We start from the raw sequence: 13,270 nt of genomic DNA, 5'->3' as shown, positions 1-13,270 counted from the left end.
ACCTTTAATAGCCACTTTTTGAAAGTGCTCCAAATACTAGTAATTAGATAAGAGAAATACACATTAAAACAACTCCAAAGCTTCACCTCATGCCCATTAAACTCACAAAAATGCAAAAAGAAACAAGAAAATTGAATGGGGAACTGAGGAAGACAGTGAAAATTAATACACTATAGATGATTAGTTATTTTGAAAAGGAATTTGGAAGTATACACCAAAAGTCACTAAATTCTTCATCTGTTAAATCTAGAATTCCTACTGCTTGGCCACTTCTGGGCCTGTAGCTCTATATACTTCAAAGATAACAAAGATAGGTAAAAGAATCAATATGTATAAACATATTTATAGTCTCTTTTTCTGATGGCAAAGATTTAGAAACAAAGAAGCGGTTGCGCATCAATTGGGATATAATTGAATAAATAAAGATAAATGAATGTAATGGAATATTACTAAGCCGTAAGAAATGAAGCAAGAAGTTTTGGTCAAACCTGGGAAAATATTATGATATTTTGGAAAGTGAAATGAGTAAAATCCGGAGACCAATTTATATAATAACATTGTAATAAGAAATAAAGTTTTGAAAGACTTAAGAACTCTGAACAATGGAATGATCAATCATGACTTCAAAGGATGGATGAAGAAACACACTACCCGTCTCTTCATAGAGAGGTAATGAATTGAAGGCGTGTCAGGTAATTATTTAGGGGATCTCCATCCCAGAAACCCCAGCAACTCAACATAGTAGGAAACAGTCATGGGTCCTCCAGCATCCAGGTGTGAGGGAGCCAGTGAAGGCAAGCCATGGGCCAATGGAAGGATGTGTGTGTGTGTGTGTGTGTGTGTGTGTGTGTGTGTGTGTGTGTGTGTGTGTGTGTGATGAGCTACAGTTTTGAAAGTTGGTGCAAGAAGCCAAAAGCTCTCTCTTTCTCTGGCCTGGTCTTTAGAACTAACTCCATCTCTGAGCTAGTCTCTCTCTCTCTCTCTCTGCTCTCTTATCTCCTGACCATCTATGCCAAGCAGTGGCCTCAGCTACCTACAATGGAGGATCAGATTTTCTCTTAAAGTTAGAAAAGCTGAAACCTATTTCTCCTTTTCTCCTTCTTTACTAATAAATGCTTGTGAATCTAGTAATAATCACCCAGATTAACTTTTATGTATAACAAAGGTGAAGAATGAGCCATATATTCCTAGATGAGACCACATCAAGATCTGTTTTCCTTGACTATAAATATCTGCTACAAAAGAATTTATTTTTCTTTTATTTGAAGGTTAGGATTTGAGGGAAGGGGACTAGAGATGAAATCACAAATACAGAAAGGAAAAAGAAATAAGGGGGAATTAAGTGAAACAAGAGAGTCATTGAAGCATTAAAAAACACACAGAAGGGAACAAGACAAAAACAAAAAGAGGGAAACAGACAAGTAGGAGAACTTTGAAAATAACATGGTGATTTTGTTATGTTGAGTGTCCTCCAAAGTTTTAGAGCAGTTTTAAGCTACTAAAGCTTACTTACAGACCTAAAAAAAGCAAACTTAATAATATAGATTTACAACTTTGTATCCACTCTTGTTTTTTTCTATTCTATTTGGTATATAGAAATACTCATGTTATTTGGTGGTGGTTCAGTTTATGATAATTTTTAAAAATATATTATGTTTTGAAAATTAAAATCTTTTTAGAAAGCTTGTTCAAGCTCCATGATATAAATGGTAAATTTCCAAGAATCAGTATTTCTTTGATAATAAATTTGTTAAGACAAGGCAAGGGAAGATCTTAGGCTTATAATTTCCATTTAGAGCAGTGATTTAAGATAATAATTAAGTTAGGGTTTTTTAAAAGACTTAAAATCTGTCAAATTTCCATGCAGGTTAAAAATAAGTAAGTGGCAACCGTTTGAGATTGAATTCCTTCTCCTTCCCTCAATTCTAATGATAAATCATCTAATTTTTCATATTAATTCAGAGGATTCCTGCATAATGACATTTCCCTCCCTACTTCTAAGAGGTAGGGAATAGAATAGACAAAATGAAAATTCTAGAGATTTTTTTTAATGCTCAAAATTTAATACTTGAACTTCTTAATTAGGTCTAAAGACAAAAAATATTAACTGTGTTTAGACCTACTAAGTCTTTAGGCTTTAATTTACCTGCTGCATTTAATTTCTATCTTTATTCATCAACTACAATTTTTGAGGCTCTAAATAGCTGATATTCTCATATAAATTCATGCCTTTTCTTCAAATAAAACTACTTAATTTTCCTGTGAAATGCTCATACATTGCTCTCTGTAGATGTAAAACTCACAGTGGGTCATCATGGGTTTCTTTAATGTAGATTTTCTAGTAATGTCCTGCAAATACTGGTATCATGATAACAATTTTTACTAAAATATTGATTTCATCATAAATCATAAGAAAATAGAATTATCTACATGTGAATTTCAGGAAGATTTCTTTTAAAATCATAAATGTGGATTTTTTAAGGTTACTTTTAAAGTCCAATCCAATAAAAAAAACAACTTTCTCAGTGAAAGCATTAGTAAAACAAAAACAAAAACAAAACAACTCATGCCAACAACTTGATGAATGAAACTTAAGTTGGTGGGATAAGGATACGTTCAATCATAGTACCTTTTCTGTGTTCTTCTTTATATTAATTTATAAGATGTAATAATACCTATATATTAAAATTTACTTGCTTTCTTCTAGCCACCCCAAGACCAAAACTCATCTCAAGTCAAAAAACTGCTCTCAAAATGAGATAAAATTTAATTAGCAATAATTATTTTTCAAAGAAAAAAAAGGTCCAGAAGATCCTTACATAATTACATTTTCCCTTCTCTTCATTCTTTCCATGAATGCCATAACAAAAGCCTTTTAAACAACTGAGTAAATGTGTAAAAAGCACTCTGAAAACTGTAAAGTACTAAATAAAGTCACTGATAATTATTACTATGATTTCTCAGTGACATTAATTTAACAGCAGCAGAAAAAAAGAGCATAGATTATTATTTCTCAGTAGTTGTGAACTTGGAGCTGTGTCCTGTGTACAGTAAAAATGCATAAAAATCATAGCCAACATACACATCTTGTAAATACAATAATTGTTATATTTGCATTAGGAACAATTTTGGGTGGGGGTTGGATTCAAATTCTCAAATTAGTTTTGTTCTATAACTATTTTAAATACAGTTTTAACATCTTGAATGTATTAAAATACTTAGCCCAGTGCACAAGCTAAATTTCCAAAACTATTCATAGTAGCTCTTGAAATTCCTATCTTTTCAGTACCTTTGAAATATAAGAAACACTTCAGGTCTGTTGGGGAAGTCCTTTTTCAGAAGCATGCATGCCCTTAATCAATACAAGATAAGATATATGAACTGTTTTTTTTTTAAAAAAACACATATATTCAGCTTGAATTAGTTGGATTTTACCTCTTTGGTCTTAGCCATTGGTGACTTCTCCCACTTTAGATAAAAGTACCACCTATCTGAGCACAGGTAACTGAGAAGATGAATACTAAGAATTTGCCCTTTGGAAATTTTTTTATCTATCCTGCCAGTTTCTCAGATATGATTTTCTACCTTTTTATATACTTTATACAAAAATAACCCCCTCCAAAACCCTGAATTGTCCTTTTAAATATTACTGAAAAGTGATTCCTCCAGAGGAGCCACCATGCAATTAGTTATCTCCAGCATTACTTGGTTTTTCTTTATATTTCTACCAATTTCACTTTAAGCATTTTTTATTTTTCAAATGCTGATGAGGCAGTGGGAAATGGGTACATTCACGAAAGCAAGAGTTTCCCATTCTAGAGAATTTAACTCATTCCCACCAACACTGCTTCCCTCCCTAAATACACTCATTTAAACTTCACAATCAGTCATTTTTGAATGAGAGGACAATGTAACCTATGAAATACAATTCTGCTTTGCCTCCATTATTCTGGGAGATGGTATGGCTTTTTTTTTTTAGGTCAGTCTAGGTTGCCTCTTGTTATGTTGGAGAGGCCTCCTCCACAATGTTAATAAGGCCAGCATGCAGGATAATGCATGCCGACCTTGCGAAAGGCAAATCAGCGACCACACAATTAAACATCTTGAATTGGGCACAAAGACACCATGTAATCCAGCCACTGCTGAAGAAGACATTTTTGTCCTTTCACTTTGTACAAAGTCATTCAGATTTGTTCCCACAAGAGTCTACAACATTTAAAAAATTCAACAAGATCAGTGAAATAAAAGTAGCTATTTCTGGGGAAAGTTTTGCTCCCCCTACCCCAGTTATAATAGACAAAAATATGTGATGTTTTATACTATGGGAAATATTATTAAAGCCCAAATGAGAAATAACAAATGCAAATTTCAATCAGAATGTTTTTTGGGGGTAGAGGAGGGGAATTAAGTACCTTCAGCATTAATTATAAATAATATTGCTTTAAATAAATTTGCTATAATTAATTTTTGTAGTTTGAGAAAACATTGTCAAACTCCATTTATTTATGACAGAAATCTAATGTGTTCAGTGGCATTTTACAACTTGCCAATTAAAATGATGAGCAATAAATATATATAATTTATACCATCTAGAGTCTTAACTGTGGCTCATCCTTATAGTCTTTCCAGTTAATTATGATTTCAAAGTATAAATAAGGCACTAAAATAATTTTTATTTAGAATTTAAAATTTCTTTAATATTGGAATACATTGAGCCTCCCCTCAACCCCTGGCTTCTGATCATCTAAGACCAAAGATAAATAATTCCGTGTCACTAATTAAGGATGCTATGAACAACCAGGATTTTGGTATTTTTAAAATCACTTATTTACTCCCAGAATACAACATCTTGTTAGAGAGCAGTTGATAATTGTTAAATAATGACAATTTTTTTTCTTCATTATGTCTGAGTGACTGTGTGAGACACTTAAAAATGTGTTAATCTGTTCCTCCACCTTTCCTTAAATTAAAGCACTTAGAGGTTTTACCAATGCATTTTTAATGTGTCAACCAGTGTGTCAGGTTTAACTATGCCCTGCAGACTTAGAGCTGAAAGTGCTCTTTGGTTAAAATTAACAATATCCTTGCCAAAAGCTTTATTAAAAATTGCTTCATTCAGCTAAGGATTAAAAAAGTGGTGTTATAGTTCATTAAATGATGCTAAGTGATTATAATAAAATCATTATAATAGAGGTGTATTACTTTAAAAAAGATATAAGCCATCAGGTAACAGAATATAGCAATTAGATACATTCATACTGATTTACCTTATAATCAGCAAAGAATGAACTTTCTTAAAGAAGTCAAAACGAAGTGTTATCATTGGTAATAGAAGAACAAGGTGGACAAGTTAACATTAATGAAAGTGCAATTTTTCATCTGATTGAATTCAGATTAGTTTGTTATTCTACTTTCTCTTAAACAAAAACCCAAACCTTTGTAAAGCAAAGCCATTATCTCTGACACCTTAATATAGCCAATTATTTTATAAAATATATTTCTACTTTCAGTTTTCCTTCCATATAATTTATTTGCACAATACCCATATTGTTCTCTTTTGGTCTTGTTAGCCTTTTACATTGAATAATTTCACTTAGGAATTTTTTCCTTAAAAACTGCCTTTAAGAATAAAATATCTCAAAAAATTCAATTCTGATTAACAGTTCAAATTAATCTTGTCTTATTATCATGATTCTGGTCAGCATAATGAAACCAGTGTTTGTAATTTCCCATTTTTGTGAAAATAATAGCTTCTTTTTTTTCTCTTGTAATGTCTAAAAGAAGGAGAGATTCCATGTCTTCACAACAGAAAATTTGATGTTAGAGAGTGAGAATGAAGATTTTTTCTACTCACCTTTAATTATTATTTTACTCAGTTAAAAGGATATTATCTTCCCCAGAAACAGCTCTCATACAATTCACAAATACTAGTCTGGAGAAGCATTAATAATACAACAAATATCTTGAATCCAACATTTTTGCTTCTCAGAGATGTTTAGGTTCATGCATATTTTTTCCTTGCTTCCCATTAAGGCTGGATGATGTTTGGTTTCAGTTAGATAACACATTTGCTTCAAATAACATATAAATCAATCTTGAACTGCAATTACTGTTTCACTGTCTACAAGCTAGGTATTTATCCTTTTGATTTCAACAGTAAATACGACCTCACATTATGTGAGTGCCACAAGTAATAAGATTTCAATTGAGAAAACCTATTATTGGCAGTATGGCTGAAACAAAAATAAGGAAAGAAATCTCATCACTGAAAGTCAAGATGATGAAAATGATGAGCGGGTAGTTAAGTAATGGGAAATGCCAGGAAATGATTCATCCCATATAGAAGGGAGACAGGTATATTAAAAAAATAACAATGCCGATTTAGCTTTTCCTTGTGTGGGTATATCACTCTTGAAAGGCGCTGAGTAAAGGAAATGTGATTTTATACTACAGAAAACATATAACACCATTATATGGCTATATTTAAGTCTTTTCAACAAAGTTGAAGGCTGCAATAAGACACTGCAATCACAGGAAACAGCTCAAAAACTGGCTACAAGCCAAATGCTGCCAGAAAAAATGGAAGTCTCCCATCTTGCCTAAAACAAGATTCCAAAAAAAAAACTAACTTGACCTGTGCTCTTATTAGAGTCAACTCTGACTTTAAAACAGCTAAAATAAACAAAGCCCCAGAATTCAAAAGCTATTTCTGAAATATAGATCGGTATAGTTTAGTGTGTGTGTGTGTGTGTGTGTGTGTGTGTGTGTGTGTTTATGTGTGTAGGAATAAGGTAAGTAATCATATCATAAAAAGAAGGAAGGATATAATAATAACAATAATAACTAGTATTTATAGAGAGTTTTAAAGTTTACAAACTTTACTCATTTTATCCTTACAACAGTTACCTCAGAACATATGCTATTATTATGCCCATTTTTATAGATGAGAAAAAAGGCAGATAGAGCTTAAGTGATTTTCCCAGGTACACACAGCTATTCTGAATTCTCTGAGTTCACATTTGAACACAAACTTTCCTGACTCTTTAAAAATAGCAACAAACAAGATCAAATTGCAACAGTTACCAAAAGGGTGAATTTCTTCAAATCCATGATATCAAATGAAACTTCTTAAATCTAACCAACATATTAACATGGTTTATTTCTTCTTAGGTGTTCCTAAATATGATGTAGGGGAAGCCATCCACATTTGCTATTTATTTTACAATATTCTTTCCCACACAGCTACATTGTCACTGAAGAGAATTTTAAGCAAGAAATCTCAACTGGGGGGTTATAATTTGAAGAAGGTGGAGAATTTGAGTGAAACATTGCTTCAAGGAGGGAAGGTGAAAAGACTTTGTGGCATTGTGTCAGTTAGATTTAACATAGTGTATTGCAACTTTATGCCACCAAGTTCCTAGTAAATTCTAAGAGATTAATCAATTTTCCCACTAGACCGAAATCATTCCTGACCAGCTACAAAGAACTAATTGGAGTCATTCCAAATCCACTGATGTTCTACCCCTCAAAAGTAAACTTTTGTGGCAACTTATTCACAGGCTTGAGTTTTAAAGACAGCTTTACCTCTAGGAACTTTATTTAAATGACTTTGAAAGTCAGAGAAAGGTAAGAAAATTAGCTCCTACTTGGGTGTGGATTCATTTCTTCTGACTTTCTTAAAGTAGTCTTGATAGTTCTGGATGAGTTTGAGTTTGAGTAAGATACACTATGGAGAGCAAAGTGGTGCAGTGGCTAGAGTACCTGGCCCAGAGTTTGAATCTAGCCTCAGCCACTTACTAGCTTCGTAACCTTAGGCAAGTCACTTAACCTTGGTTGTCTCAGTCTCTTCATCTATAAAATGGGTCTGATAAGAAAATGGCAAACCACTCCAATGTCTTTGCCAAGTAAAACCCTAAATGGGGTCACCAAGAGTCAGACACAACTAAAACAAATGAACCACAAGGATATATAACCTGGCCATTTGAAGCAGAGACCTGCCTGCCTACATTAAGAGAGGTGTCATAAATCATTATTTCTGTAGTACTGTATCACTCTGGATATATTTTCTGCTATGAGTAATATGTTTAGAATAAATAGTAAACATTTTAAATACTGTTTTAAAGACTATATGCAATTTAAATAATGAGGAGATTGGCATTGGATTTAATTCACAGTAAAATAATGCTAAGAATATTTTTGTGGATTGGAGGGAAGATTGTTCAGGCATATGCTTAAGGATATTTGGAGATAGCATGGAAGATGATCTCACTTATATTACAAGTCCAAAATGAATACTAGCTAAAAGGAAGATTATTTAGCAAAAGGTGACATATTCCTCTTCCAATATATTTTTTAAAAATTTCTTTCCTGAAAATATAACATTTCTGTACACAGAAACAGACTCTGATCCTAAAATAATATTCTTCTGCATCTCAGATCTTTCTCCCTGGAGTAAAATTATATGTCAAAGCATACATTTTTACTAGAAAGACCATCTCAATACCCATTTGTAACTCTGTTACTGTTAACACATTTTTTTCACTTGAATCTTGACATTCATCAAGTAATTTAATTTTTATTTCATCAAGTGAACCCTCAAATAAACCATTGCTCATGATATAGAGGTTAATCATTATGGATATATATATATATGTATCTATATATATCACATAGACACATATGTATATGTGCATATACATTGCCAATCCCAACATACTGAAAATATATTATGTCTCATATATTTCTATATACATAAATATTTATTATATACACACATAAGTGTACACATGTATATGTGTATGTATATACATGCACATTCCTTTTCATTTATAACTTATAGTCCACCCCTTACTTTCTTTATTGAACCACATTCCTCGTCATTTTGCTATAAACATACCTGATTTGGATTTAGGTAAGGAAAGAGCAACGAAGATCAAACTGACCATTAAGTACATCTGATCTCTGTTGAATGGGGTTCATTTCTAGTAGAAAAGATCTCGTGAGAATTTGGAGCTGGAAGGAACCTAAGAAACCATTGAATCCCTCCATGCTGTCTTAATTTTATAGAGGAGGAAACTGAGGCCAAGGGAAGTAAAGCTTCTCTTTCCAAACAGTGACCTACAGTGTAATATGTCAACCAAAGAAATCTTGTTCAGTTGTTTTTTGTCCATGTCTGACCTTGGAGATCCCATTTGGGGTTTTCTTGGTAAAGATATTGGAATGGTTCTCCATTTCCTTCTCCAGTTTTATTTTACAGATGAGGAAACTGAGGCAACCAGGGTTAAGTGACTTATCCAGGATCCCCCAGTTAGTAAATGTCTGAGGCCAGATTTAAACAGTTTGATAGCCAGGGAGAAAAACTGGTTGCAGCCTCAGTTTAGAATCAGAGGTGGTGAGGGTGGTTGAGGGAAAATTATTTCACATAAATATTCATTGTTAATTTTCTACAACTCAAAGATATATACATATACACACAGCTTATATCTGTGATTCCCTTTAGAGGGAGAAATTCTAGGGGGTGGGAGAAGATCACTACCAACTGGTGTTACCAGGATGGTGTGAAGTATGTCTTTTTAAAAACTGGGGATTCACTGAAGCTGTGGTGAGGAGGGAGAGCATTCCAAAAATGGGAGATAATCTGGGTAAAGGCACAAAGGTGGGAGATTGGTCACCTTGAACTTGTAAGGCAAAGTCGTGTGAAATCTGACTAGAAAGAGGTTGAAGCTTAATTGTAAAAGGACATTAAAAGCAAAGAGAGGGTTTTGTATTTTATTCTGGAGGCAAGAAACCAGCAAGCTTCTTAAGGAGGGGAGTAATGGGGGAATAACATAGTTGGACCCATACTTGAAGAAAATCAATATTGTAGCTGTTTTAGAGGATAGAGAGACTGGTATGTGGGAGACCAGTTAGGAGGTGACTGTAACACTCCAGGTAAGAGATGATAAAGCCTGAATGAGGTTAGAGAATTCAAAGAATAATTTAAAAAATGAGATTATCTAAACGTTTCTATAGTCCTTATTTGGAAGACACCCCAAAATTATGCTTAATTCATTTCTTTCAAAATATAAAATATATCTCCAAAATTCATTTCTTTGTTTTGTGCTTGATGACAATGTTTATTAAATCTGTTGCCATGAGACTTCCACTAATTTTGAAACCTTTCCTAATGCTCCTGCACTCATTTTCCATTCCCTATTTAGAACAATTACCAATAACTACATGTAATATAGAACCTTCAATTTAGTTTGCTACAAAATCTGTGTTAGATGCCCCATCAGTCTGAATCTATGTTAAACTATAAAGACCCTCTGTCTATATGGCACTTGATAGCCTTTCAGGGAAATTATGGATGTCTGTTATGTCTGATTAGATAGTAATGGAAAAATGGAAAGTAATGTAAAAGTTTCCTTACTAGAGTATTGAAAGACCTATTGTTTCTACTTTCTATGGGGAAGGGGCTTTTTCTGAAAAAGACACTCTAGAGTAGGGGGTTTTAACCTTTTTTGTGTCATGGACCCCAGCACATAGATGAAGCTTATATGTCTCAAACCAGAATAATATTTTAGAGGCATAAAAGCAATCACTTATATTGAATTATCAAAATAAATATTTTTTAATCAATCAATGTTATGATCCCCTGCTTGAGAAAAGTGTGGGCAATATAAGTCATAGGCAACACTCTTTACTCAATATATGTTTACTCTCATGCATATACTTGAGACATGATAGAATTTTCAAGCCATATTCTTCTTGTATTAGCCTCCATTTTTTGGGGGGGTCAACATAATACTTTATGTCTCAATTTAGAAATAATTATTAATTTTTTTGCTCATTTTGTACCAGGAATAAAAAATGTGTAGTGTATACAGCAAGAATCCAAATATACATTAATTGCACCTACCAGATCCTAGACTTTCATTGATAAAGTAGAGAAAAATATCTGACAGAATATAGAGATACGCTATTCATGAAAACATCTTGAATGATTTACAAGCAACAGAGATAGTAACTATTCATTTTTAATGAAAACAAGCAAATCTTTTCTTATACATCTTGATTTGGCCTATCATTGGTAATTTAAAATAGTTTTAAAAATTGTGCACCATATACTCAAAATTTATTGTCTCTCAATTATCTTTCTTTTTGAGGGGCATCTACTAAAACAAAGTATTAAAAAATAAAATGTCATTATTGTCAAGTGGAATGTAATATTCTGCTCTGAATTATCTGGAAAAAACAGAGTTCTATCTACGAGAATGTCATATTTTTATTGAGGTATATTATAATCCAGGGTGTCCCAAAAGTTTGAGTGCAGTTAATGGCATTCAAACTTTTGGGACACCCTGCAAACCTTTGAGACAGAGAGGAAGAAAATCCTCTCACATGTTTTTTTTAAATGACCAAATATAAAACTAATATAGTTTTAATGTATAGTGTTGAAATGTAATTATAAAGAGGAACATAATACAAATAGAATAAGAATTTTCCATCTCCCAGAATAACCCTTAACTTTTATCTCTATGAATGAAGAAACTGACATCCTTGATCAGAGTTAATAAATGCCTAATCAGAAACATGGAGAAAATATAAATTTCTAAGTGTAATCAAATACCCACAATGGCATTTCATTCCATATATTTCTATCATGAAATATATAGAAATTACAAGCATTTATTAGAAAGACAAACCTACTTTTAAAAGGCATCTATGATCTTCTTTGTACAACAAATTATCTTCAGATTTGTCTTACAAGAAAAAGCACACTTAAGGAAAGGATTTACAATTATATCATGAATCTTTAAAAATATAGCTTTACCAATAAATCTTACAAATGTTTTCTTTTTTCATCATTTAAAAAATTGCATAGTAAAAACAAAACAAGAAAATGTGATTGAATTAGATAGGAAAAAAAGCTTGTCATGTACCAGGGTCTAAAAAACTCCTGTGATCCTTTAAAATGAGTACTGACTTTTTAGAAGAAATATGAGCAAATAATACTTTAAAAACAAAATCCCTTTGCTATTGTTTCATGACCAATTTGCATCATAGTTGAGTTTCTGCATGGTAGTCATCCACATAGAACAAAAAAAACTGACACTTGAATAGTGGCACTACCACTGAAATAATTAATTACTTAGTTAAGGCTTCAAAAGTGGAGTCAAGGATAAAATAGCTATTGGACTCAAACTGTACTCTCATCTCTGATGGTCCTTTTTTTTTCCTTTTCTTCTAAAGAGAGAAGCAGCAGCACCTGGAAAATTCTACTCACCATAGGAGAATGTGCTCATGTACCAAAGAGATAGTAGGGTGGCAGGGCCCAGTTTGGAACAATTCAATCTCTTTTCCAAAGTAGAAATGCAATAAAATTGAACAAAAGAAAAAGTCTTTTTTTATTGGCACTGTCCTGTGGGACCATCACTTGGTTTCTAATCAGTTGCAGTGACAAAGAGATTTTCTAGACCCTGTTGTGTGACAGAAACCAAATGCTCAGGATGATGTGGAGAAGTTAGTGAAAGCAAAGCAGATCCCCCTCTGAGATATTGGCGGGGTTCACTCACTAGAGTGGTTTCTCTTTTTAAAAATGCTTCATATAGTTGGATTAAAATGTATGAGGGGGGAAAGGTTGGGGTTTGTTGTGATTTTTTTTTGATAGTGATGAAATCCTATGGTAGAGTTTGCAGGGTTATGAGAGAGATTTAGTAAAATAGCTGACAGTTCTTTTCAGAAAGAAATGCTGAAAGACCACATGCTAAGAATTACCTTACTTGATCTTTTCCAACTCTTCCTCATTAGCATGGTCTGTAAATGAAATAAAGCAATTTAATTACCTTTCCACTCAGTTACACAATAGGGCAGCCAACTGTCTTAGAGGACCCTCCACCTTTTTCCTAAGCTCTCCAACAACAAGCACTTGCCAACAATGACTATACAAGACAAAAATAAAAAGAATAACAACAAAATACAACTAGAAGCACTTTTCACACTCAAGCAGTCTATCTGGTGAGAGCTTGGGTAGATTATTCTTTTATTGAAAGAAAGCCAGACATTCAATTGGAAACAGGACAGCAGGTCTCATTTCTCAGAAATAATTTTGAGCTAAAGAGTCATGAATTTTTAAAAGTATATCTTCTGTAAGATCAACCAACACACAAAGCAATGACATTTCTTTCTACTAATAGAGGCATCATTAATATTCACATGCTATAGTGTCTCTGTAAAAGTGAGAGGAGCACAGACTTCTTCTAAAGTACTCTGAAATTGCAAATTTCCC

General features: G+C 32.9%; 1 protein-coding gene across 4 annotated transcripts in view; it reads right to left on the bottom strand.

Moving 5' to 3' along the window:
* Positions 1–13,270, bottom strand: part of MCTP1 (multiple C2 and transmembrane domain containing 1) — a 721,791-nt gene that overhangs the window by 281,774 nt on the left and 426,747 nt on the right. For 3 of the 4 annotated variants that reach the window (XM_044662743.1, XM_044662754.1, XM_044662765.1), the window contains exon 7: positions 12,760–12,798. The exons of the other annotated variant lie outside the window; for it this stretch is intronic. In XM_044662743.1, the coding sequence (XP_044518678.1) occupies positions 12,760–12,798 (39 nt within the window). The remainder of the gene's footprint in view (positions 1–12,759; positions 12,799–13,270) is intronic. 4 annotated transcript variants of the gene reach the window in all.

This window comes from Gracilinanus agilis, chromosome 1, assembly GCF_016433145.1.
Source record: "Gracilinanus agilis isolate LMUSP501 chromosome 1, AgileGrace, whole genome shotgun sequence".
Lineage (NCBI taxonomy): Eukaryota > Metazoa > Chordata > Mammalia > Didelphimorphia > Didelphidae > Gracilinanus > Gracilinanus agilis.
Note: the sequence above shows the minus strand (reverse complement) of the source record. Positions and strands in the feature narration are given on the sequence as shown.